Raw genomic sequence first — 23,904 nt, 5'->3', positions numbered from 1 at the left:
TCCATTTTCCCCTGGAGGCTTGCACTTTCTGTCATCGTAGTGTTTGGCAAGGATACCATGTTGAAATGACGTTCAACCAGGATAAGTGCCAAATTCTACACCTGGAATGGGGTGACTCTGGATGTATGGACAGACTGGGAATGAGAGACTGGAAAGCTGCACCCACAGCAAGGGATCTAGGGGGTCCTGGTCAGTGACTAGTTGAACATGAGTCAACAGTGCCCTGACAGGCAGTAGGGCCACCCTTGTCCTGAGGGCATCAGGTACAGGATCGCCAGCTGGGCAAGGGAGGGGATTGTCCTGCTCCGCTCTGCACTGGAGTGGCTTCATCTTGAGTGCTGGGGGCAGTTTTGGGCACTACAATATAAAAAAGACATTAAACTATTAGAGAGTGCCCAAAGATGGTGAAGGGCCTTGAGGAGAAGCCATATGAGGTCACTTGGTCTGTTCAGCCTGGAGGAGACCTCACTGCAGTTACAACTTCCTGATGAGGGGAGGAGGAAGGGCAGACACTGATCTCTGTGGTGAACTGAGGGAGTGGGCTGAAGTTGTGTTGGGGGAGGTTTAGGTTCAATATTAGGAAAAGGTTCTTCACCCAGAGGGTGGTTGGGCACTGGAACAGGCTCCCCAGGGCAGTGGTCATAGCACCAGCCTGACAGAGTCCAAGAAGTGTTTGGACAGTGCTCTCAGGCACATGGGGTGACTCTTGGGGATGGTGCTGTGCATGGCCAGGAGTTGGTCTTGGTGATCGTCGTAGGTTCTTTCCAACTCAGCACATTCTGTGATTCTGTGAAAATACATTGATCTCAAAATTGTTGTGCTCCTGTAGACATCAGCTAAGATACAACATTTTGTGGTATGAGAGCAGTGTCTTTTTTAGGCACAGTATGTGATTGTTGCAGAGTGGTCTGTGGTCTTGCAACTTTAACATTTTGGTAGGAGTCTGCAATAATTTGTTATGTAGATACTGGAGATACTGGGCTATTTTACTTAAATTACCTTAATGTGCAAAAACCTGATCTGTATTAGTGTATAAAAGTGCATTAATTTACTAACCTGTGAATAGCTGAGAGCTGTTCACATTTCTCCTGTACTTGGTTGGGTGTTCTGCCCTATGTAGTAAGGGAAATGGGGGACTAGTAGTAACTGGCATACAGATTGGATCCTGCATTCACTCATGTGAGTCAAGCAGATTGTGGTTTGCTCTACAGCTAAAAACTACTGCTGATTATTTTTATTTTACTCCTTTAAAAAAATCACTTCCAAAAGTGGCACTGGATGGGTATAGTGTCTTCTAATGGTGATTTATTAAAATGGAAAATGTTTCCTGTCATTATTGTGAATTATTAGAATTATTTTATTTTTAAAAAATACTAAATGGTAGTTAAGACATTATTTTTTTAAGTGCAAAAGAGAAAAGAACAGTGCTAGCTAAGACTTAGTTGCAAATTCTCTTACTAGGTTTCTCTTGAAAGGTATAGCAGCTAAGCTTTGACAACACAGGGCCAATCTCTGGCACTTCCCTGATTGTGCTGGGGTTTTTAATCAGAAATTTGAATGACTGTCCATTTGTAATATATTCGAGTTCAGGTTCACCCTCCTTAAAGAACTTTATTTGCAGGTAATTTTAGAGAAGATTGAATGTTCTCCTTTTGCTCGTGTAAAATAAAACTAATGAAGTAATTGTGATAGATATAAGTGGCAAACTTTTAAAATAAATAAGTGATGTAAAATTGCCTGGGTTTAAAATGAACTGACTTAATCTCCTGCATGTTGTGTTTTGTTTTTGACAGGGTTTGTGGATGCACTTAGATGTTTGCAATGAGCACTGTGGCTGGCATGCCCCAGTGTTTTGGATACCAATGCATAGGACTCCGTAGTAATCGAATTTATCAGAAACGAACGTCATGAGCATAGTGATCCCATTGGGGGTTGACACAGCAGATACTTCTTATTTGGAAATGGCTGCAGGCTCAGAGTAAGTATGTGAACATAATTTGTAAGTTCTCTTATTTTGTAATTAATTTTTTCCTTCATGACTGTTTTTTAATACAGTTGGAAAAAACTTAAAAGTTTCCTTAGTTTTGTTGAATCTTTACTTAAATTAATAACTGTCACTTCATTCTTATGTCAGTTTCTTGAACTTCAGGGGGAGCAAAGGAGAGAATCTAAATCTTTCTGGAAATGCTTATTTTTCTTGCTTATCAGATTGACAAAGACAAAGATGCTGCTTGGTTTACTACTCATATTTCATATATTTTTCCATTTCAGTTTCCTTTTTAATTACATGTAAAAACTTTTCTTTTTGCACATGAGAAAGATAAATTAATTTGGTGCATTAAACTTCAAGAAAGTAGTAGTAATCAAGACAGGGGTGCATTTCTTAATGAAAATTGAAGGCCTATCTTAAATGCTAATATAATGTGTCTTCGTAAATTGTAAAGCTAGTAGAACATCATTTAGTGACTGTATATAAAGGGTTACAAAGAGCCAGTGAAATCATGCGTTCAGTAAACTCTGGCTTTGCACAAAATACTGTCATGTAGTGAGTTTCTGTGTTTTGGGGGATGGGAAAGGGTGGCTTGGGGAGGTTTTTTTAGGTTGAGGAGTGGAGGGGAGATGTTGTGCATGTGGGTTTTTTGTGTTGTCATACTTTTCTAATTTTTTCCCCTTAGTCTCCTGTGCAGTGTTAATTGGCTGAGGTTGAGGTATTGTTGATCTCTGACTGGATACATTTCTCATCAAACAAACCTTTCTGTGTGTATAGCATCAGCATGACTGTGAGATGTTTATATCTTCCAAACTTTAAATGAAATTTTTAGCAGAACTCTAGAAGAGCTTTTTAAAGAGATTTTCTCTGTTGTGCTTCCAGGTACATATGAGGCTATTCTAGGTTTGTGTTGTTTATTTGAAGAGCCAAGAATTCACAATTCAAAATTTTTTGTTATGTTAAATTTTTAAATTGTTTTATCATTTTATATTATGAACACTGTTTACCTTGGTGCAGAAAATTTTTAACTGTAGTGAACCATTCACATTTCTTTTCATTCTTTTCCTGTGCTTTTCTTTTATGTTTAGAGAGGGTCATGATTCCTGAGGTTGCTGACATTCCTTACAGACACAGCATATCATGCTGAAATTAAAATAAATAAATTCAGTTGTCAGTATAAACAAGATAGAGTTCACAGTGTGTTATTTGCTTGATACTGTGGCAGAACGATCCATTTAGGAGCTGCTTTTCTTCAGATGTTAAGTAGCTGTTACCACTTAGATTAATTCTTGCCATCTCTGCTGTACTTGGACTGAAATATGTGTAATTGCATCTGTGTACACTGATTTAAAAGCCATGTTACTGTCACAAGAAGTGCGACACAAAGGTGTGTCCCTAATCTACCAGTTTACACAGCTGTAAACCTTTTCTATCACAATCTGTGCGGTTTACTCTTTGTTCTTGTACATTTTCTTTCAGAGGGTAGCGTGTTGGATAGGGAATGCATTAGTAGCAGTTGTAGATGGTCTTTGAGCAAGTTCTGGGGTTTTCCCAAGAGGGAGGAGCTAGAATTTTTCCACTGTGACTGGCAGGTTGGATATTGCTTCATCAGTTGCTGAAGCATGAGCAAACACAAGAATGGGGGAGTGGCAAACTTGATTATGCAGGAGAAGCAGCTTTGGAAAAAGCTCTTTGTGTAGTACAGTCTCCTAGTGCTGAAAGATTTCTCCTTATGTTTTGAACCAAGGCATAAGCCTATTAAAAGAGGGGGTATTTTATATGACTAAGAGTTCCACATATTATTTTAATACTTGTAGCAAATAGCTGTATGTAGAGTAGCCTACTAAGAGGTTTGAGGATCTGAAAAATGGGGTGAAATAGTTTGTATCTTACGTTACGTGTACTTAAGTGGGGTCTCCAGAGAGATCTTTGTGTCATCGTAGTCAAAATACACATACTTCACCTTTACTTGACCTTACTAAAGATGAGGATTTGTGACTTCTTAGCAGTAAGGTCCTTGTAAGCAGAACAAGCCATTTCTGAAGGTTCAAAATATGCTTCCTGGCTTCAGAGAGTGTTGGCATATAGCTTAGAGCTTAAGTATAAGCTACACATGGGGAAATGCCATTGAGGTACTGCTTTTCTGGTTATAACTATACATGCTTTTTAGGGAGAAGGCCTGTATAATAAATAAACCTCACAGTCACAGTGTACAGCTTGCTCTATTGAGTTCAGGATCCAGGAGAAAGAGAACATTAGTCTTACACAGAGATAATATCGGGCCAGCCTGTACTTGTAGGGCCTGCTATGAGGTGCTTAGATAGCAGAACCCACTCCCTGGTAGAGAAGCAGCCCTTGATTCTTGTCTAGGTATTGAAGCCTGTCAAATGTCTTTGGTTAGATGAAGTGTCTTGAAATAGAAAATGTTGTTTCTCATGCAAAATATATTATATTCTTTTATCTGAGATGGCCTTCAGCTAGATACTGTTCAGGTGTGCTGGTACAAACAGAAACCAAACCTGAACTCCTTCAAAATTAGACCTATCAAACTGGATTGTGGAAGATTGATGTTACTGAGAGGTTGCATTTGAAGTTCAGACGCATATTCAGGAAGTACTCATAGTATGCTTAGCTCACAGCCTAAAGCTTGCATACCCCATGTCTCTGAGCATTTTAGGGAGATTTTGTTTTTCATTTTAATATCTACATATTTATATAAGTGGTGGCCCCAAATTCTAACTGATTGTATTTTGGGTAGTAGTCAAAAATATTGTGTGTGGTTTTTTTTTTTCTTTGCTTTTCCTTTTTTTTTTTTAAATTTATTTCTAAATGGTCAGAAACAAAACCATGTTTAAAAGGAGTGGAGTGGGGGAGATGAAGTTTTAAAGACTAATTGGCTTTCTTTGAATCGTTGCGGGTTGATTTCCTTAATACAAGTTAACTAACTATAAAAGTGAGGTTTTGTAAATTAGCTGGCTCGCGTATTGCTTTTAGTTTCTCACTAATGCCATCTGCTGGCAACATGCAGAATATTTTGTTTCCATTTTAGAGATGAACGGTAGGAAATGACTCAGAACACGAAGTTGTTTCACTTGCTAAATGAAACTTCTCTCAAAGCTTTTTTTTAAGTATGGGTATCTTTGCATTTTTAACTGATTCTTGAAAATATTATATTTCTGTTTTCAAAGTACAGAAATGTCTTCAAAAACTGCAGCCTAAGAGCATGTGGAAAACTTTTATGTAGAGTTTTTTGTTTTTTTTTCCTGTGAACATTTTGCACAGATTTTAATTGCTGACCACAAGACTTAACAAGTATATATGGTATTTTAGCAAAGTACCATGGTCAGTTTATCACAGTAATGTTTGTTTATTTAGGAAATAATATCAACATTTTTATCAAGCTTCATGTATACTATGTTGTCATACAAACATTTCAGTTTGAATGAAAACCAAAAATACAGTAAATATCTTCTAGTTATGCAGTAAGACAGCAGTTGTTCCAGGTGAAGCTGAAAAATGTGATATGATCAGAGGGCTTATAGTCTTAGTACCATAGTCTCTGACAGAACTGGCTAATGTCCAAAAATACAAGCAAGGAAAGCCTTGTAGTGTTTTCACAGATGTGAATGCTTGCATATTTTCCTCCTGAAAACTTGCTTTCTGTAAGAATGCCAATGGTGATACGAGGGGGTGTTTGTCTGCAGTACAGTAATTAGTGCCTTGCTGCTTGGGCCCTGGTACTTGAGCCCAAAAAATGTAAAACTTGATTTTTAAGTTGTGTAGTATATAATGCTTTAATCATCTGTACAATAAAATATTTTCCCAATAGGCATTTCTTCTCAAAGCTGTGCAGTTCTGAGATGCCTATTTCAGAAGAAGGGCTTGACCTTTGAACAGACAGGAGTATAGGGGGCATCTTTTCTGTTTGAGGTCATGCACTTGGTTGGCAAAGCCAGGAGTGATAAGGAATTCAGTAACCTGTTTGTCAAAGCTGATTTTGTCCGTGGCTCTTTGGAAAAATGGAGCTCATTCTGTACTGCTTTATGGTATCTGCATCACTTTTCTGTTGACTGTAAAGGGAACCTATGGTGGTTAATTTCTAGCCTAAGAGAATGGTCTTGGAGCTCCTTCCCATAGTTCTTGGTTTCTTTGTCACTTACCCAGGCCAGTGCAGTGGGTAAATGGGACAGTAACAGTTACATTCAGAGCTCTAGTGAGCATCTCTTATAATTGAAAGCAGTGTATAAGATAAGAATTTGGAAAAGTTTTGCTGAAAGTTGATTGTGCTCCGCTTTTTAATAGTTGTCTTTCTGCATCACCTGATTTCTCTCCCACCATTTTTCTGGTTTTCCTTGTTCAAGTAAAGATGGGCTTTTTTCTTAGTAATATTGTTCTTGAAATCTGGTTTATGAGTGCTAAAACAGTTGGTGATAAATGAATGTTTTTGGAAGCTTTACCCTTCTGCTTCCCACCACTGTTACGCCTCTAAATATTAAATTTTGTTCTCTTAAGTGATTTATAAAGGGTAAGAGTAAAAAGAAATAGATGCAGGGTGTTGGGTGTATTGTCTTGCCTCAAATCTTGAAAGAGACCTGGACTATCTTTTTGATTTTTGTAGTCAGTTGATGAAGTACACAACTTCTCTTTTTAGGACACTTTCATTCTGGTATCTTTCACTGAATGTTACTGTGTTTTAAGTAGCTGGTATTTAGGTCATAGTAATACTTACTTTTAATGAAGGAAACACTCCTAAATTAATCTTGGATGGATTGTACCAGAATCCTCCTGCCTGTCCTTACTAAGCCTTCCTGTCTGAAAACAGAGTATTTTTCAGCAAGACCTAGGTTGAGTATTGAACACAGAGTGGATAAGAGTACCCATGCCACTGCTTTTCCCATTTGGAAAATGGGGAAGAATAGCAGTCGAAGCAATGCAGTGGTCAAGACATCCTGGTTCCCAGAGATTTCTGACATAGTCATAGTGGATGCATAGCTAGTGCCTCATTCACTGGCATTTTAGTTGGCTGGGTCATCAGAAGGATTACTGGAGCACAGAAAAGATGTGTAATTACTGCACAAATGTGTTGGCAAATAGGTAAAAGCAAATTGGTTGGAAAGGCACAGTTTTTTAATATTTTGTCTTTATTTTAATCATGAACTAAAGTTCTAAGCTACTTCTAGAAGCTAGTTCTAACAAACTCCAAATAAAATTGTATTTTCAAGTTGTGAAATAGTGTAAGAGAGTAAATGAGATTTTTTCTGGGTTTATGAGGTAATGAAGAGCAAGTGCTGTCAGATTTGGTTTGTCTCATGCTAGTCAGAAGTTGTATTTTTAATGTTAGTACTTCACGTGATTTGTGTGCTCATGTGTTTTTTCACACTCTCAAAAAAAGGCAGTTGATGACTGTTGGAGACAGTAATCTTCTAAAAAAATATTTTTTTCTTTGAACTCTAGAAACTAAAGCCCTCCCCCAAAAGTGCTTTTAATTAGTTTCTTCTTAAACAATTTTATCATTAGGGTAATAATCTCATATGGGAAAAAGCTCATAAGAAGAAATGGGCCACCAAACCCATTAGTAGGACACTTTCAAAGAGATGTGAAAATATTGCAGTTTGTTCAGAAAGTTAATAATTAATTATATCTTTTCCAAAAAGTAACAAAAGTAGGTTTCTGGTGTCTCCTTTTAAATCAAACTAGTATTGCTTCATGGCATAGCAAAAAAGCCTCTGTTAAATATCTTAATGTCTAATAAAAAAATCCCATCAGTATCTATTTTAATATGATTCAGAAACACCAAGTTTATTTTAAAAATCAGCTCAAGGAATTAATACAATATGTGACAGGAAATACAGTTCACACAAATAAAAATGAGAAAACTGAATGAGACCTGATTTGTAATGTGACTCAAGTCCAATTCAATTTTAAATGTTGATATTTTGTGGTGCTTTTTTTTTTAAAAAAAAAAAAAAACACTTTAGTAACCTGGATCCATTTGTCATAGTGTTAAGTCATATGGTGCAAAGAAAAAACTTCAAGTTATCTCAGTCATGCACACATGAACAATTGCTCGAGAAAGGCTGTGAAGATGTAATTTTTTTGTGCTCAAATAGATACTCCTGTCCTAGTATTCCTTTATTTTTCTTATTTTGCATTGTGGTTTATTGCATATAAACCATAGTTTGTATATTGAAGAAGGCACTGCCTTTGATACAAAACCTTGTCTTGCAAACTGTACTACCTTTTTCTTTCTATTTAAGAATAAATCAGTAGGAACTGCCTTGTTCGGATGAGTTGCCCTAGTTGGGAGTTCTGCTTGTAGGAGCCGTCGGTGCGGGCGGTGCCCCGCCACTGCCGCTGTGTGTCGCTGCGGGGCTCTGGCTGTGGAGTCCCGGGAATGCAGCATCAGTCCTTGGGCAGAATTCCTTGTGGCAGCTTCTCTTACTGCTCAATGACGGGGCTGCTGGGGGTTGCAAGTTTGTTGCTGCCCTCATATGCTGATTTAAACAGAATCAGCAGGGAATTAATTAGAAGTTGTGCGGCAAGTACCTCCAGTTTATTAATACAAATTACATAGTAATTGCATTTGTTCTTCATCTGTCTTTTGCCTTGCAGACCAGAATCTGTAGAAGCTAGCCCTGTGGTAGTTGAAAAATCGAACAGTTATCCACACCAGTTGTATACCAGCGGCTCGCATTCACACAGTTACATTGGTTTGCCCTATGCAGTAAGTTTTGTGCCAAGTATTCTGTACAAAATAAATTATGTAAAAATCTTCTGTTCTTATCTGGAAAAACTGATTCATGCATATCTTTCTGTGTCTTATTGGGAGTTGGGTAAGTTGGATAATAAATGGCCTGTCAGAAGCAGAATATAGTGCACTTAAATGTACAACATAGTTGAGAAGTTATAAAATAAGATTACATTGAGATATGAAATATTTTAAAATAAAAATTATTTTAAATATTTTAAATGTATAAAATTGCGATATAAAAACATAAAATTATAACCTTTTACTACAAAAGTAAGAAGCCTGAAGTTCTTTGCAAAAAGAATTCTTACATTTTGGCTTGAATAACCATCAGTGGTTATTCAAGCATTTACAATTAACACTTACAATTAATCAACTTTTCACAAAATTCTAGGACCATAACTATGGTGCTCGGCCTCCTCCAACACCTCCAGCTTCTCCTCCTCCATCAGTGCTTATAAGCAAGAATGAAGTAGGCATATTTACCACTCCCAACTTTGATGAAACCTCCAGTGCTACTACCATCAGTACATCAGAGGATGGAAGCTATGGAACAGATATTACCAGATGCATTTGTGGCTTTACACATGATGATGGATATATGATCTGTTGTGACAAATGCAGGTAATGCATATTGAAATAAAAAGTAAAAATTACTTAAGGCTGCACTGATAGCAAATGTAACTAAATGGTGTTTTAATTACAATGAGTCACAAGAAATTTCCTTCCATCAAAAAAGTGCTTGAAGGTTGTGTGTTTTTCTTATAGGCAACATAGTTAAGGCCAGTGATTATTTTATCATTTAATTACGGTCAGTCTTGACAGCTCATTAATTTGGTCATGCCTTTGCTGCTTAATAAGGATATACCTTTTTCCCTTCTAAAAAGGATGTCTGTTATTTGTTAACAGGAGAAAATTAAGATCTAGGTATTACTTAATGTGTAAGTAATAGAGCATCTTGGTGAATTATGTACATGTAAATCAAAGAACTTGAAGGATGCAAAATAACGTGACAGAAACTTCTTGAATATTGGTTTCTCTGTGAAAGATCTTTCTGATTACTTGTCGTTTTTCAAAAGTTTCAGTTAAAAGTATGAAAAGACTAACCTAGATTCTTAATGAAAAAGCTGAAGTTAAATGTTTAGACTTCCAAGTTTATGTTTAAGCACCTACTTGATCACAGTATAACAAGAGACTGCTGATGAATACTTGGAATTGGAAAATAAGATTAGAAATTTTTAGGGCCGATATCCCTAACAAGAGAAGACAAATATTGTATTTCTATTCAACATAAGCCTGTTGTTTAACATTTGGTTAATGAATACTGCTGGATTTGTTAGATCTTTGTGTATTTATAAAATAATAGTTATAGCTAATTAAAATATTAACTTGGGCTCCATTATTCTGTTTATTTACATAACAAGCTTGTTAGTAATTTCTGTTGGTCCTTAATTCTGATAATCTTGCTCATTATTTTGAAATGTATTAAGATGCTCTTCCAGCAGTGAAGTTGTAGGTAGTCACCAGTTAGGTAGAGTCTTTTTCCTTTGAAGAAGAGATTGTCTATGAGGAGTTGTGAATTTACCCAACTCTTTCCAAGTGGGAAGGTAACTATTTTTGTTTCCCTTATCCTTCTAACAGTGTAGGGCTGAGTGTAAAGTAGTGTTTTAGGTTAGCCTTCAGTCAAGCAAGCAGTCTCTTGCATTCCCTGACTCTGGGAAACAGCTAAAGCTCTCTCTGTGCTGTGCAACAGAACTACCAGTTTGTAACAGGGTATATAAAAATATACTAACATTTCTCTTAAAATAGGTAAGGAAATCAAACTGTATCTTAGTGTATATTTCTCTATATAGAAATATTTTAGGTACCCATTTCTAAAAGGGAATCGAATCCTTTTGTTGAAAACCAAACCACTTGTTGCTGTGTAAAACATAAGTCTTGCTGCTGAGGGTATTTGTCTCAATCTTGTTCTCCACTGTGATAATTTACCATTTTATTTCTGATGTTGGAGAAAAATTTCCAAGAGAGAAAATTAGTCAGTTGGCAAAGAGTAATTGGGGCAGTATTGAATCTGAGTAAAGATGACAATAAAAAAAAAACCAAAAAGAACAGCTTACTTTCTCTTTGTATTGTGCACTCAATTTTTAAAATTGTACTTTAAAGTTAAGGTTTTGTTTTGGTGTATTCATAGTGTCTGGCAGCACATCGACTGCATGGGGATTGACAGACAGCATATTCCTGACATATATCTGTGTGAACGTTGCCAACCCAGGTGAGTAGTTTTGTTGCTTTTGAGCTCTAAAACAGAATGGAACAGTGCACAACTGGTATTTTTCTAAGTATCTGAACATTTGTGACTTTACTGTTTATTCTGTAATAGTCAATGGGAAATGTCAGAGGTCTGTTTTAATACTTAAATGCACTGATTTATTTTCTAATTTCAGGAGTTTAGATAAAGAACGAGCAGTGCTGTTGCAACGAAGGAAACGGGAAAATATGTCAGGTGAGTAAAATTTAAAGCTCTATTCTTAGTAAAGTTGATAAAATAAGTATAAATTACATATACAGACTTCAGAGCGCATATGTGGTTCCCACAGTTTTGAGAGTCTTCAGCATATAAAGTTCAGTAGATCAGTGCCTTTTACTTGACTGCATTGTTACCAAGATAATAAGATAGCATCATATCAGAATTGTTGTAGCTCCAATTTGTTTTATTAATGGTTTTCAGCATCGTGGTTTCTTTATATCGGTGTGGAATAATTCCATTTGTTGAAGTGTTCAAGTTTCTTAATAAGCAGTGTTGCTTTTATAGTAACTATAACTCCTTTGACTTAGGGGCTGAAAATAAGATGGAAGAGCTTTAAGTTTCTTCTTTTGGAATGGGAAACAGTTTCTTAGGCTACTTTTATTCTGGAAAAAAGTTTCAGGAAGAAATCCTAATTCTTATATGTTGGATGTAGATTGGGTGTTCTGATAGGGCTCTGGGTTTTCTTGGACAATGGGAAAAGTTGGTAAACCAAGTTGATATGACATAGGTAATAACTATGTTTTGAGGGCTTTTTGCCTTTGATAACCAAGGTGGCATGTAGTGCAAGTACCTGTTTTATGCAAGTAGTTCTTGAACTTCACAGGATTTCAAAACTCACCTGGCCTAACTTGTCAGGAGTTCTGTCTAGCCACTACCAAAGCGTGGTAGAATTCTTGGTTGACAGCTGGTACTTTCAAGCTCTATTATAAAAGTAGTAATCTGGGAGGAGGTCGTCCTCCTAAATGTAACATATTTTACTTCCAGATCATGTCTCTGAAGTAGTGGAGTGTGTATTTTAAGATTTCTTTTAAAATTACCGTGTAGATATGGTCCTGCTGCCCACTTCATATGGCTTCAGAAAGTCTGAGGGGTGTGTGGCCCGACTGTTCTTGGTGAAGTTGACACTTGGAGTTGTCTGGTACTAAATTGCCTGAAGTCCTTTAAAGGCGTTAATGACCTACTTACAAAACCACAGTAATTTTTGTTTTGTCTGTTTTCATTTTAACAAAACCAAGCTTATTTTATATGGTTTTGGTTGACCTACTAGGTCAACCAAATCTAAATTGTAAAAGTTTTTTGAATTTAAAATTATTTTTGTTGATTCTATTGAAATAGTAGAACAAGTAGATTTATAACTCATTTGGAGTGAATGAGTTCACTGACCGGTCTGATAATACTGTGAGGTTAAACTTGAATTTTCATAACAAATAGGGGAAGTTGATGATTAGAGCTATTTAAATAATCTCTTGGGATTTGTAAGCACACTATCTGATCATTTTACTGTAAACTTAAGGGAAGAGAGATTAAAAACATTAGGAGGAGCTGATGAGATCTTAACTTTGAAGTTAGTGTTTAACCCTCCTCAGTCTTGATGATCAGTGTTCTAAATCTGTTATATGAATTCAGTAGGAAAGGAGATACTAAATGGTAAAGCAAAAGTATTGAAACAGTTAAAAAGAAAGGCAAATTCTGGTTCTCTTTAATCTAAAATGTGATCAAAGTGCAGTATTGACTACTGTGATTTATAATACACAGCTTGAATGTCTGTGCTTGCGCCTCTTAATTTCCATTTAGCTTGGGTGAACGTACTTTATATTGACTGCTATACAGTTTGGTTGGACTTAGTGATTTTGGGTATAAACTGTGTGCAACATTAGTAAAATGTGCAATTTTCACAGATGATTTTGTGTAGGAAAAGCAAAAGTGCTATCAATTTGAGTGGATCTCTTCAATGTTTTAGATACTCAATAGAAGCGGAATGTTACTTTTAACTTAATTATTAGTAATTTACAGGTATTTGATAAAAGGTAAGACTGCATAATTTGGATGCTCTTTATAAGTCTGTGTATATAGCGCTTTTCACTTAGATATGAGAATTCCTTAGAGTAAAATATGTTTGTTGTAAAGATTTATCAAGAGGCTTAGGTGTGTTTCATCTGAAGGTTAACAGTGGGGAGAAGGTAGTAGATTGGTTTGCTTCAAGAAGAGAGCTTTTAATTGAACATTTGACATGATAGAAAATTGCATGTGTTAAGCTTTTATGTGTAACCACATCATCCTTTTTTCTGGCAACGTTTTAGCCCATTGTTCTGGGGCCTGTGGTTGTATGAGGTGGTGTTGATTTTGTTTTTCTAGTATAAAAGTCCAGTTCTGGTGCAGCTTAATGTGCAGTGGATTACCAACTATGCTTTAGTGAAGTGAGCACCTTTGTTAAGCCAGTACTCACTCAGTTGTATACTGCATGTTTTGGGTTTGGTTGGTGGTTTAGTTGGGGGTTTTCTGTTTTGGTTGGGGTTTTTTTTGTTGTTTTTTTTGGAGGTTTTTTTTAAGATAAAATATCTAGATGTATAACTTAAACAAGGATGCTGCTTTAAGCTGTTTGGTCTTGAAATTGACACTGTCAAGGTCACTTGCTGCGTATGGGTAAAGGAATCTGGGCCAATAACTTTTGAAATTTGGTGAGTTTGTGTCTTTGCTTCTGACATGCAAACTCAAGATCTCCCCTTCAGTGTGCTTTACCAAGGCTCTTCAAAGTGAAAGCAGGTTATGTAGGTTAGAAAGGAGTGTCTCAAAACAACTCCATGTAATTACATGTTCAGTTGAGGTAATTATTCTTTACAGTAAGTTAGAGCACAATGTAGACAGCAAAAAAATGTTGCTTCCCTAAGGAAGACAGTGTTTTGTGGGGTTTGGGGCAAGGGGGACAGGTGTGTGGCTGTGATGTCATGATTCTGTAGGCACTAGTGTATGGACTGCAGACACTGATGATTTTAAGTTTGTATTCTGGGGTTTCTGTTTCTCAGGCACTGGTTATTCTGCTATTTATTCTTTGATTAGACATTTCTTCTTTCCTTGTGCTTTTTATGCTCATTCAGAAAGTATTCTCAGCAGAGATGTTAACAAATTCAGAAAACATCATCAGTTCCTAGCTTATGAAGTAAAATTAGGTGCCTGATAAGTTGTTCAAAGGAATAACCAAAATGGTAAAGTGGGATTGTTTGCTATGCACAGAAGAATCCTGTTAAGGAATGTTGTGAGCAGGAAAAATCCAGAGTAACCAGTAGCTGGAGTTCTTTATTTAGTAAAGAAGGTTTCAAGAATTAGGACTGCTCAGTGCACTGATTAAAGCAACATCCTTCTGAGAGCAGAAGGAATGTTTTCTCTGCTTTCATATTAAGTATTTGTAAAGCCTGCTTCTGTGCCATATGAGAAAGTTTTGCTTAGTGTGAAGTGTATTACTGAATGCAGAATATTTGGAAAAGCTGCTAAAATCTGAGAAGCCTGTATTGAGCACATGCAAACAATAGTCTCTTATCTGTGTGCATCATCTCTCTTCCAATCCTTCCCATCCTTCACAGCCTTTCATCTTGACAGAACTAGGGTAATCCTGTTTCAGATCAGGATATTTGTTTGTCTGACATAAATGCTGATGTATGCTAAACTTCAGGCTTTGGCCTTTAGGTCTGTGAGAGCACAGCACAAAGAAAAAGTATCTGTCAGTTTATGTCTGATTGTCTCTTTTCTGGTCCTGAGTAGCAAAATGTTACTGTTAGGGGATTGAGTACAAAAGGCTTTTGGCTAAATTGACATTAACCCTGAAAAAGGCACTTGGCAGTGAAAATTGCAGATGAAATAGTTGATTATGACTTACAAGTGATTAATTAATAGAGCTTCACAAGAAATTCTGGTCAGTCATTAATTTTAATTCATTCTAGAATACAGTCATTAAAGAATCCAAATGCCGTTTTACAAAAGCTATATATAAGTGAATGTGTTAACAGATTTTTTTTTTTACCTTTTTTATTCTGATTCTAATTTTGCTTCAAATGGAATATGGTTGTTAATTCATTTCAAATAATGGAATTTAATCTGGTACCTTTTTCTTACCTTGCATTACAAACCTGTCTTAATTACTAGTTTCTCATTGGTCGTTCATTTTCATGCTGTTGCAACTGTTGGTGAATTTTGCATATGAGTGCTTGGAGCATTTGTCAGTATGAATTCTTGTGTTTTGAAAACAGATGTAGAGTAACTAGTGAATGTTCTTGCTGCAGTACTTGATTATTTACAGAATATTCTTTGTTTTAAAGATGGGGACACCAGTGCAACAGAGAGTGGTGATGAAGTTCCTGTGGAACTGTATACGGCTTATCAACACACACCAACAACAATTACTTTAACTGCTACAAGAGTTACAAAAGTCAATGATAAGAAGAGGAAAAAAAGCGGAGAGAAAGAACAGAACATAGCAAAATGTAAAAAAGTAAGTGAATGTAATTTCTCATATTACTTTGTGTTATAAATTATAGCTATGTGACATTTCTTACCAAGAGACACTGAATTAAAAATCAGGCTATTTTCCTACCTGGTTTTACTTTGAAATCTATTACTCTGTAGTAAATAATAGTCTTCCTGGGTGCCTGACCCCCATGACTCCTCCTTATTTCAAGTTAATATGTCCTGTCTGGGTATGTTCAGTTTTATAATTGAGGCAGAATCTCACCACAGGAATTGCATTTACTGGACCATTTGAAATAGTTAGAGGTGGTGCAGAACAGGCTTTGGGTTACCCGAAGAAGAATTCCTTGGAAGTCTTTATTTCTGGTGGTTTTAAGTACAGAATTGTTTGCTATCAGTTGTCCTGATGTGACTCCATTTATTTGAGTAGAAATTATGTTGAAGTGTGCTGTCAGAAAGCTAGCTGCTAAACTAAGGAGAGTAAAAAAATACTGACATTATGCTGTTTAGCTACAGATATATAATATGTGAAGGCAAAACATTTGTGAAGAAGTAAAGTACATGGAACTTCCTAAACAAGTGCTTTTCATAGTTAATTTCCTTAGCTTGGATGCAAATTTTGTCCTTTAAAGCTTCAAAGTCGGAGTAAGTTATTGATGTCTTTTTGGAAGTCTCTAGTAAAATGTTTACTTTTGATTAAGTAATTCTCAATACAAATGTATTGCTATGTATTCTTCTGTTACTTCTGATATTTTGGCTTGGATTCTGAAATTGTGGAGCATCAAGTTGTAACGTGAGACAAAGGTAGCAGTACCTGATTGCTGTGCACTTGGGTAGGAATGGTGAATGGTTTTTAAAATACATTTTGTGAAATGTAACCTCCTACCTTCTTGAGATTTCTGCAGACTTTGTTCTGTTGTTTACATCTTTCATGTTTGTTAATTCATTAATAGGTTTTCAATTCCTTAAGAGATTTTGTGTTTCCTCCAGTGAATATGAATATCTTAATTTTATTCCAGGCATTTCGAGAAGGATCGAGGAAATCTTCAAGAGTAAAGGTAATGTGATTTTGTTTGGGTTTTGTTTCAGACTTTAACTGTGCATTACTGAAATAGTACGCATCAAGAGTATAATTGGGGCTATACTATAAGAACTACAATATTCTCTTCTTGGTAACTAATATATTATGTATGCATCACAGTGCTTTTTAATTAAGGTATGAGCACTACATCTTTGTCCTGCAAAATTAACTGAAATAATTAGTGCAAATTTTTATTTCAAGAGCCAGTGGATTAATTTGGGCTCATGTATGCTATGCAAGGGAGTAAAATTGAGTGAACACTCATTTGACTTTAGTGGCTCCAGCTTTTCATAATTGTTCAGCAGTGAAATAGTGAAATAACTATATTGAATTTGAAAGCTAAGTTAGTGATTGTGCTCTGTCAAACCTCCCATCTACACCTGGTGAGACTCCTGTATATCTAGCAGGATTTTATTCACTGGTACTGGCATAGTCTGTGAGGGAATTGTATTGGGATGTCTGCTTTGTAAGATTTAAATGTTACAGCAATCTTTTAAATTTTCTGTGACATAAAAATGCATGATGTGAGAACTAGATATTTCTGTAGTTCATTCATGCTTGGAATATATAAAAGCAAGTGGGATGCACTTTATGCCTCAGATGTGTAAGATGTGCCTTGGGAACAGTGAAGATAGAATTGGGGAGGAAAAATCTCTACATTTTGTGGGGGTTTCTTAATATGGTGCTTGTAAGGTTCCATTGATTTTTCATGGTTGTCTTAGCATTACACCTTTGAAATGCTGTTTGTGTGTATGGTTTTCTTCATGGACAAAAGAAATGTAACCAGGTAAATTGAATTGCTGAACTACTTGTGTTTTATTAATGTTTAATAGTGTCTCTGCTCAGGTGGATAGAAAAGGGAGCGTTGGCTGGCTGCTGCTGTCCATAAGGAGCTTTGGTTGGCTGCAGCCTGGCTGCTGCTTGTGAGGTCTGGAGGTACAATGGCACTTTCTTTAAAAGTGAAAGGATCTGAAGCACTGCAGAAGGAAATTGTATAGTGAGGAGCAGATAAGGAGAGAAAAATTTTATGTGTAAAGCCTATAACATTAGAGTCGCAACCTTAATGTAGCAGGTGTACAATTAGTTATGTTTAGTAAGTTATGCAGCAGAAGAAAAGATACAGAATGATCTTTGAGGTTGAAAGGGGAAAATCAAGTCTGTATTACAGGATAAAAGCTGGAGTTCTCTATATTTGCATATGTTCACAAAAGTTGAGTGGGCAGGGAGATCTGGCCCTCCAACTCCTGCACTTAGATTCATGATGCAGTGCAGTTGTGGGAGGAAACAATGTCACTCTCCATTCTCATCCCACTAAGAGCAGGAATCACTTTTGAGGAGGGAAGGTGTTCCTGAACTTGGGTGATACTTACTCAGTAATAAAATTCTTGAAAGGACAAATGTATATTCATAATGGATTGTATTTAATTCAAATGTTTTTAAGTAGTACAAAGTTTTATACCAGACTTGCTAAAAAACCCAATCCATAAATCAGTGGCATACCTTTGCCCATCATTTTGTGTCTTGTTGTAGAATTTTTATTTTAATATCTTGCCTTCTAATATCTGGTCACTTACTTCAATTTTTAGGGCTCAGCTCCAGAGATTGATCCTACTGACAGTTCGAACTTTGGATGGGAAACTAAAATCAAGGCATGGATGGATCGTTATGAGGAAGCAAATAATAACCAATACAGTGAAGGTGTCCAGAGGGAGGCACAAAAAATAGCTCTCAGATTAGGCAATGGAAATGACAAAAAAGAAGTCAGCACCAGCAATCTGATTTTCAAACCTCCGGTAGAGGTAATAAGCTGTGCCTTGTTGTGTTACTACATGCTGTGTTTGTGCCATACATTAGATGCCTTAAAAAAACCCCAGCCAACCAAAAAAACCCAAACCAAAAGAAAACAAAAAACCTCACAGGAAAAAAACACAAAAAAGGGACTTCACATTCACTTTCTGTTCCTTGTCTCACCATATTTGAGCATCAGAATTTTAACATATTTTTCAGATTTTTGTACATTCTGTACCACCTCAGTTATGTTTACATTTGCATATAATTTATCCTGAAATGTAGCTAAAATGTTAGTCTCAGCCTGAACGTTGGGTTGCCCTTAGACTGTCTCTTGACACAGAGTCATCTTTAGTCAACTTTGCTGCTGTTTCTCTCTGAGGGATACCTGGAGTGGTTGGAGTAGAAAGAACCATTGAAACAGAATTTTTTTTTTTTCCCCTACTATGTATATTAAGATATTCAATGCCTATATTTTTCTTAATGTGTGGTAAGTGTTCTGGATGTTCATGGGTGGTATTTCTGATACTGATTCTTTTTTAACTCATGATCCTGTAGTTTCTAGTTCATGAAGAATTGTGCAATGCCTTTTTCTAGCCTTATTTATCAGTAACTTATCAGTTACAGGCTTAAAATCAGAGCCGTGTAAAAAACTTAGCATTTTGTAGCAGGAAATCTTGAGGAGTAGTTACTGTAGCAGATTAATAGAAGCATCTTTGCTTCTTTTTCTCAAAGACCATCATGGCATATGGGACACCCTCCTTAGAGGAATATCCCTACTTACAGAGCCTTTTGCCTACATAGAGGCTACTTCCTTTTTCATTGGTGATGACAGTTATGAGAGGTGTGAGTTCACTAATAGCCAGGGTATGTATTGGTTTTTAATTAAAGCCATCCTTCCACCTAAAGATAAGAAAATTAATTTGGAAATTCTGTCAGGATTATTTTTTTTCCAATTATTATGTTATTTCCCTGTTCTGCTTTTTCTTTGAATATTGTTTTATGTCTGCATGTTTTGTTTTTGAAATAGTTGTGTAAAACAATGCAGCAATTCATGCTAGTCATGGTGAGAGTTAAGTACACTAAAGGCTGTAGTACTTGATTTGTAAGAGCATTAATATATTGGTTTTCAGCCATGTCCTGGAGAGCTAGGACTAGCATTCCTTGTATCTAAATAGATAACTAGTGCTAGGTGAGCAGGACAGCTTGGTCAATTCAGTCTGGAAGTTTAATTACTAAAAGAAGGTGGTTTTTTAGTTCATATAAAATTGTTTAATAGTTGCAAAAGTCTGCTATTAATAATAATGGAAAAATGGTAGAAAGTGAAAATTCATAAATGAATCTATGTCTTTACAGAGTTATGTGCAAAAAAACAAGAAAATTTTAAAGGCTGCCAAAGATTTACCTCCTGATGCACTTATTATTGAATACAGAGGAAAGTTCATGCTGAGAGAACAATTTGAAGCTAATGGATATTTCTTTAAAAGGTTTGTTCATTCTTAATGTTTCAATAAAGTAATTGTTAAAATGGTGTTTGCAAACTGTTGCTTCAAGTACAAGTGGATCTAAGTTACCAACAGTGTCTTGTATTTTACTTTGTCTGATTAAAAGTAGTGACAGCTGGAACCTTTTCTGTCCCTTTCTCTTCTGGATATCCTTACAGATTTTTTCAGGAGCTAGTTTTCTCTTTTTTGTTCATCCCTCATTACAGGATTCCTGCATGCTCAGTTGGGTAGTTGTGCACCTTAAACCAGGAAATAGACAGTTTCTGCTATCCTAAAGTAATTAATATATTAATGGTGAAGGCTTTATCTTCTGTGAGAGAAATGGATTTTAAGTTCATGAGGCTGAGAATGAAACTGGACGCAGCTTAGCTTGGGGCCTGTGTTTTACTGCCAGTGTTAGTTTACTGAGCTGTGTGTGACTGCTTCCTTCTTCCTGTGGATTGGTTTTGATGCTGCCACTAACTGCATGAGCACACCTACCTGGGAATTTACAGAAGGCCTGTTGGAGGAGATAGAGCACCCAGCTTTTGCTCAGTCAAGACAGAAGGGTTGGTTCCTTGGTACTTGGAATAGCAGAACTTAAAGCATGACTTCACAAAGTATTTGGAGGTCCCTTTCCTTCAGGAGGGTTGGTGCTAGTGATGCTGCAGGTGTTAGGCAGGGATGTGGTGGTCTTATTTCCTTTAAAAATTATTCTATGTGATATATAAATTTCTGAGTTTCATTTTGGGGTCTGTTATGAACAAAGTTTAAGAAATTTGAAAAACTTCTGTGTGTCTTCCATGTCTAGTGCTTGCTGTGTTAATGTTCTCCATGTAGATCCTATGTCTATCATATGGGGCTGTAACTCCATCTTGAGGTATTCTGAGAATATATGTGGGGAATGTACATGCTAAAATCATGAAACTTAAATATAAGCATGCCATTCTTAGATTAACCTCCAAAATTGGTATATTGTGCTAGTCATCATGTTACAAAGCTGACCAGTAAGGAGAATAAGCACTGTTTAGCATCTTCAAATGTGACAAATTTCCCGGTTTTCTTGTGTGTTTTTCAGGCCATACCCATTTGTTTTGTTTTACTCCAAATTCCATGGGCTAGAAATGTGTGTTGATGCCAGGACTTTTGGAAATGAAGCTCGGTTTATCAGGCGTTCGTGTACACCAAATGCAGAGGTGAGCACATTTGGAAAGTTAAACTAGGTTTTATTTATTTAGGAATCTCCTTTTCCTTGAGATTCCTGATAATTTGAGCAATCCCTACAATTTTAATACAAGAACTTGAAAGGAATTCATGATAATATAACAACATTCTCTTGACTATAGGTGAGGCATGTAATTGAAGATGGAACAATTCATCTTTATATTTACTCCATCCATAACATTCCAAAGGGAGCAGAGATTACCATAGCATTTGATTTTGATTATGGAAATTGGTAAGTATTTGAGAATGCTGTTCTAAAATATATTTAATGCTCATTAAGTTACTTTGCAATTCAGAATTACTTTGGTTTTATATAATTTACTTTCTTGCATGTTTTAATAACACAAGGCTCCTTAAGCATTGTATTACAATGAACAATGTGTGCGTGGGCAGTGGTGTATTTTTATTACTGTTTCTGTGCCCTGCTCTTAAGCCAGTTTGGGTGCAGTGGTGTGCAGAATGCCTTTGCTACTTGACCTGAACTGTGTATGACCACAGAGCTCGTGTGGTAATCAGCATGGGTTCAGACTATCTCCAGATACTGGGCGCTGTTGAGAGTTGTAGACATACTCCTTCTAAAAATACATAGTAGTTGTGTTTAGTACCTGACAGCCTGTTTCAGTTAAACAAGTTTGAATTTCCTGTGTATTCAAGAGGAGCTTAAAATTGTGCAAAGTGAGTTTGGTGTGCTCATGCTGTAAATTGTGTCTGCCATCTTTGCGTATAAAATGAACTCTCTGACTTCATGCATTTTGTGTTGATTATATTTCCACCTAGAATTATACTCAGGTTTTAGTTGTCTTTTGTCCTTCAGGCAGAATACTAACCTTGAATTTAAAAGAATTCTGTGTGGCAGAGCTAAAGAATTAACCAGTAGATAAGGTTTTTTGATTTATAGTACTGTTGTATATTGTGGTGAAATTTTGAGTCACCTGCATTTTAACATGGTTGGTTTGCATTATAGCAGATGTTTAATGTGAAATATCAGTGATTTAGTATTGAAGGGTTTCATTGCTGTACAACCTAATCAAATATGCCTTCTTGCATTTTATTACTTGCAGTAAATACAAAGTGGATTGTGCTTGCCTCAAAGAAAATCCTGAGTGTCCAGTTCTCAGACGTTCCGAGCCTACAGAAAACATCAATACTGGATATGAAACTAGAAGGAAAAAAGGGAAGAAAGAGAAAGATGTTACAAGAGAAAAGGAGACTCAAAATCAGAACATCACATTGGATTGTGAAGGAGCAGCCACCAAAATGAAAATTGCAGATAATAAACAGAGGAAACTCTCTCCCCTCAGGCTGTCCATTTCTAATAATCAGGTACTGACACAAAGATGCTCAGAAATAAAAGCTTTTAAATACAGATACTCTCATTTTATATAGCTACTAAAGGAGTTTTAACTAGTCAATTTTAACTGAAAAGCAATGTGGAGATTTATCAAAAGTCAGAATGATGGATCAGCTGTTTAGATTTTTATGTATTATTTTCAGTTTTCTTTAATACTCAGTTGTAAAGGTATGTTGGACCTTTTTCCTCTGAATGTCTTTGTGACTCTCTGATGTGAAGGCATCATGTCGTGGTTTCAGTAGCTCCCAGTCCATCCTGAAGTGCCTTTTGGTTAGTTTGCATGTTACTCAGAAGTGTTTTCAGCACAGCAGTATATAGCCCTGCTCTTAAAACAGAACTCCAACCCAGAATACTGAGTGTTGACTGCAGCTCCATTTGTAATGGAGCTCTGCAGCTCTGTGTTTAATTCATTTGGGAGGAGAAAGGAAAGAGTGTTTTGAAACTAAATGTGTAGGTAGGATGGCAAAGCTACCTTGTAATGTACTGTGATAGTAAATTTTAAATTAGTCTTTTTTTGAATATGTCTGTTTGAAAGAACTGTTGGGAGGGGTCTGTGACATAAATTACTAATTTTGCAAGGCAGCTATTAAAGATAACTATTCAACATTATTAGATTGTTACCTTAGTAAGTGTCTACATTTCTTCATTTTGAGGGTGGTGGTGATGAATTTTTTTATATGATGGTTTTTTGATGATGATTTAGGGGCATAGAAAAGGGAATTATTCTGGGAGGGAGCAATTCCTAGTTCTTTTAACATTATTTTAGGACTGAAGAAAGTAAGGTAAAAATTAGTATACTGACACCCTAAGGTTTCCTAAGACAATAAATAGCTTAAAAATGCCTGGAGGTCCAGGAGGTGTGCATATGACTTGCAGATTATGGTCTCTAGAGAGGTAGTATTTAAACTTTCTCAACTTGAGACTGGTTTTTGATCAAAAGCGACTTTTGATTTGTGTTTTGTGTCATGTTTTCAATAAGTGATAGCTGTTATATGGAATCTTCTCCCAATCTTTTAATGCAATATACAGTGCTTATATAGAACATTCATAGGAGAGCTTGTACTGTTTTTCAAAATTAGAAGAGTAGGAATTGTGGGAAGAATAAAGCTGTTAAAAATGCATTTACATTTTCCCATACATCTTCTTTATGGTAGCATCATATGTATCACCCCAGGAAAAAAGCTACTAACTGCTTGGTTTCTGTGTTTCAATATATATTTTAGGACAAACTTTCTATCTTTGTCTAGCCCTTTATGTAAAAGTGAAATTGCATATAGGACTAGTGAACACTTAATTAGTTTCAAAGTTACTCTTCATGCTTGTTTTTTCTTTCATAACAGAAAACCATTGTTAGGTAGCTTTTGTGTTTCCATATGATGTGGCACCATGGTTAGATTATATAGTGAATGTTCAAATGGAAAATGTGACTTTGATTGACTGTACTTTATAGCTGAGTAAAACTTATGTGAAAT

The 23,904-nt window shown here is 36.1% G+C and overlaps 1 protein-coding gene across 6 annotated transcripts in view; it reads left to right on the top strand.

The window, feature by feature from the left end:
- Window positions 1-23,904, top strand: part of KMT2E (lysine methyltransferase 2E (inactive)) — a 56,424-nt gene that overhangs the window by 16,429 nt on the left and 16,091 nt on the right. For all 6 annotated transcript variants that reach the window (XM_021534689.4, XM_021534690.4, XM_021534687.4 and 3 more), the window contains 12 exons: window positions 1,794-1,978; window positions 8,603-8,714; window positions 9,133-9,362; window positions 10,930-11,010; window positions 11,183-11,241; window positions 15,357-15,529; window positions 16,524-16,562; window positions 18,172-18,384; window positions 19,730-19,860; window positions 20,936-21,053; window positions 21,204-21,313; window positions 22,143-22,404. In XM_021534689.4, coding sequence (XP_021390364.2) covers window positions 1,908-1,978; window positions 8,603-8,714; window positions 9,133-9,362; window positions 10,930-11,010; window positions 11,183-11,241; window positions 15,357-15,529; window positions 16,524-16,562; window positions 18,172-18,384; window positions 19,730-19,860; window positions 20,936-21,053; window positions 21,204-21,313; window positions 22,143-22,404 — 1,599 coding nt within the window. In that variant the 5' untranslated portion in view covers window positions 1,794-1,907. The remainder of the gene's footprint in view (window positions 1-1,793; window positions 1,979-8,602; window positions 8,715-9,132; window positions 9,363-10,929; window positions 11,011-11,182; window positions 11,242-15,356; window positions 15,530-16,523; window positions 16,563-18,171; window positions 18,385-19,729; window positions 19,861-20,935; window positions 21,054-21,203; window positions 21,314-22,142; window positions 22,405-23,904) is intronic.

Source organism: Lonchura striata, chromosome 1A (assembly GCF_050655825.1).
Source record: "Lonchura striata isolate lonStrDom1 chromosome 1A, ASM5065582v1, whole genome shotgun sequence".
NCBI lineage: Eukaryota > Metazoa > Chordata > Aves > Passeriformes > Estrildidae > Lonchura > Lonchura striata.
This window is presented reverse-complemented; position numbering and strand designations above follow the sequence as displayed.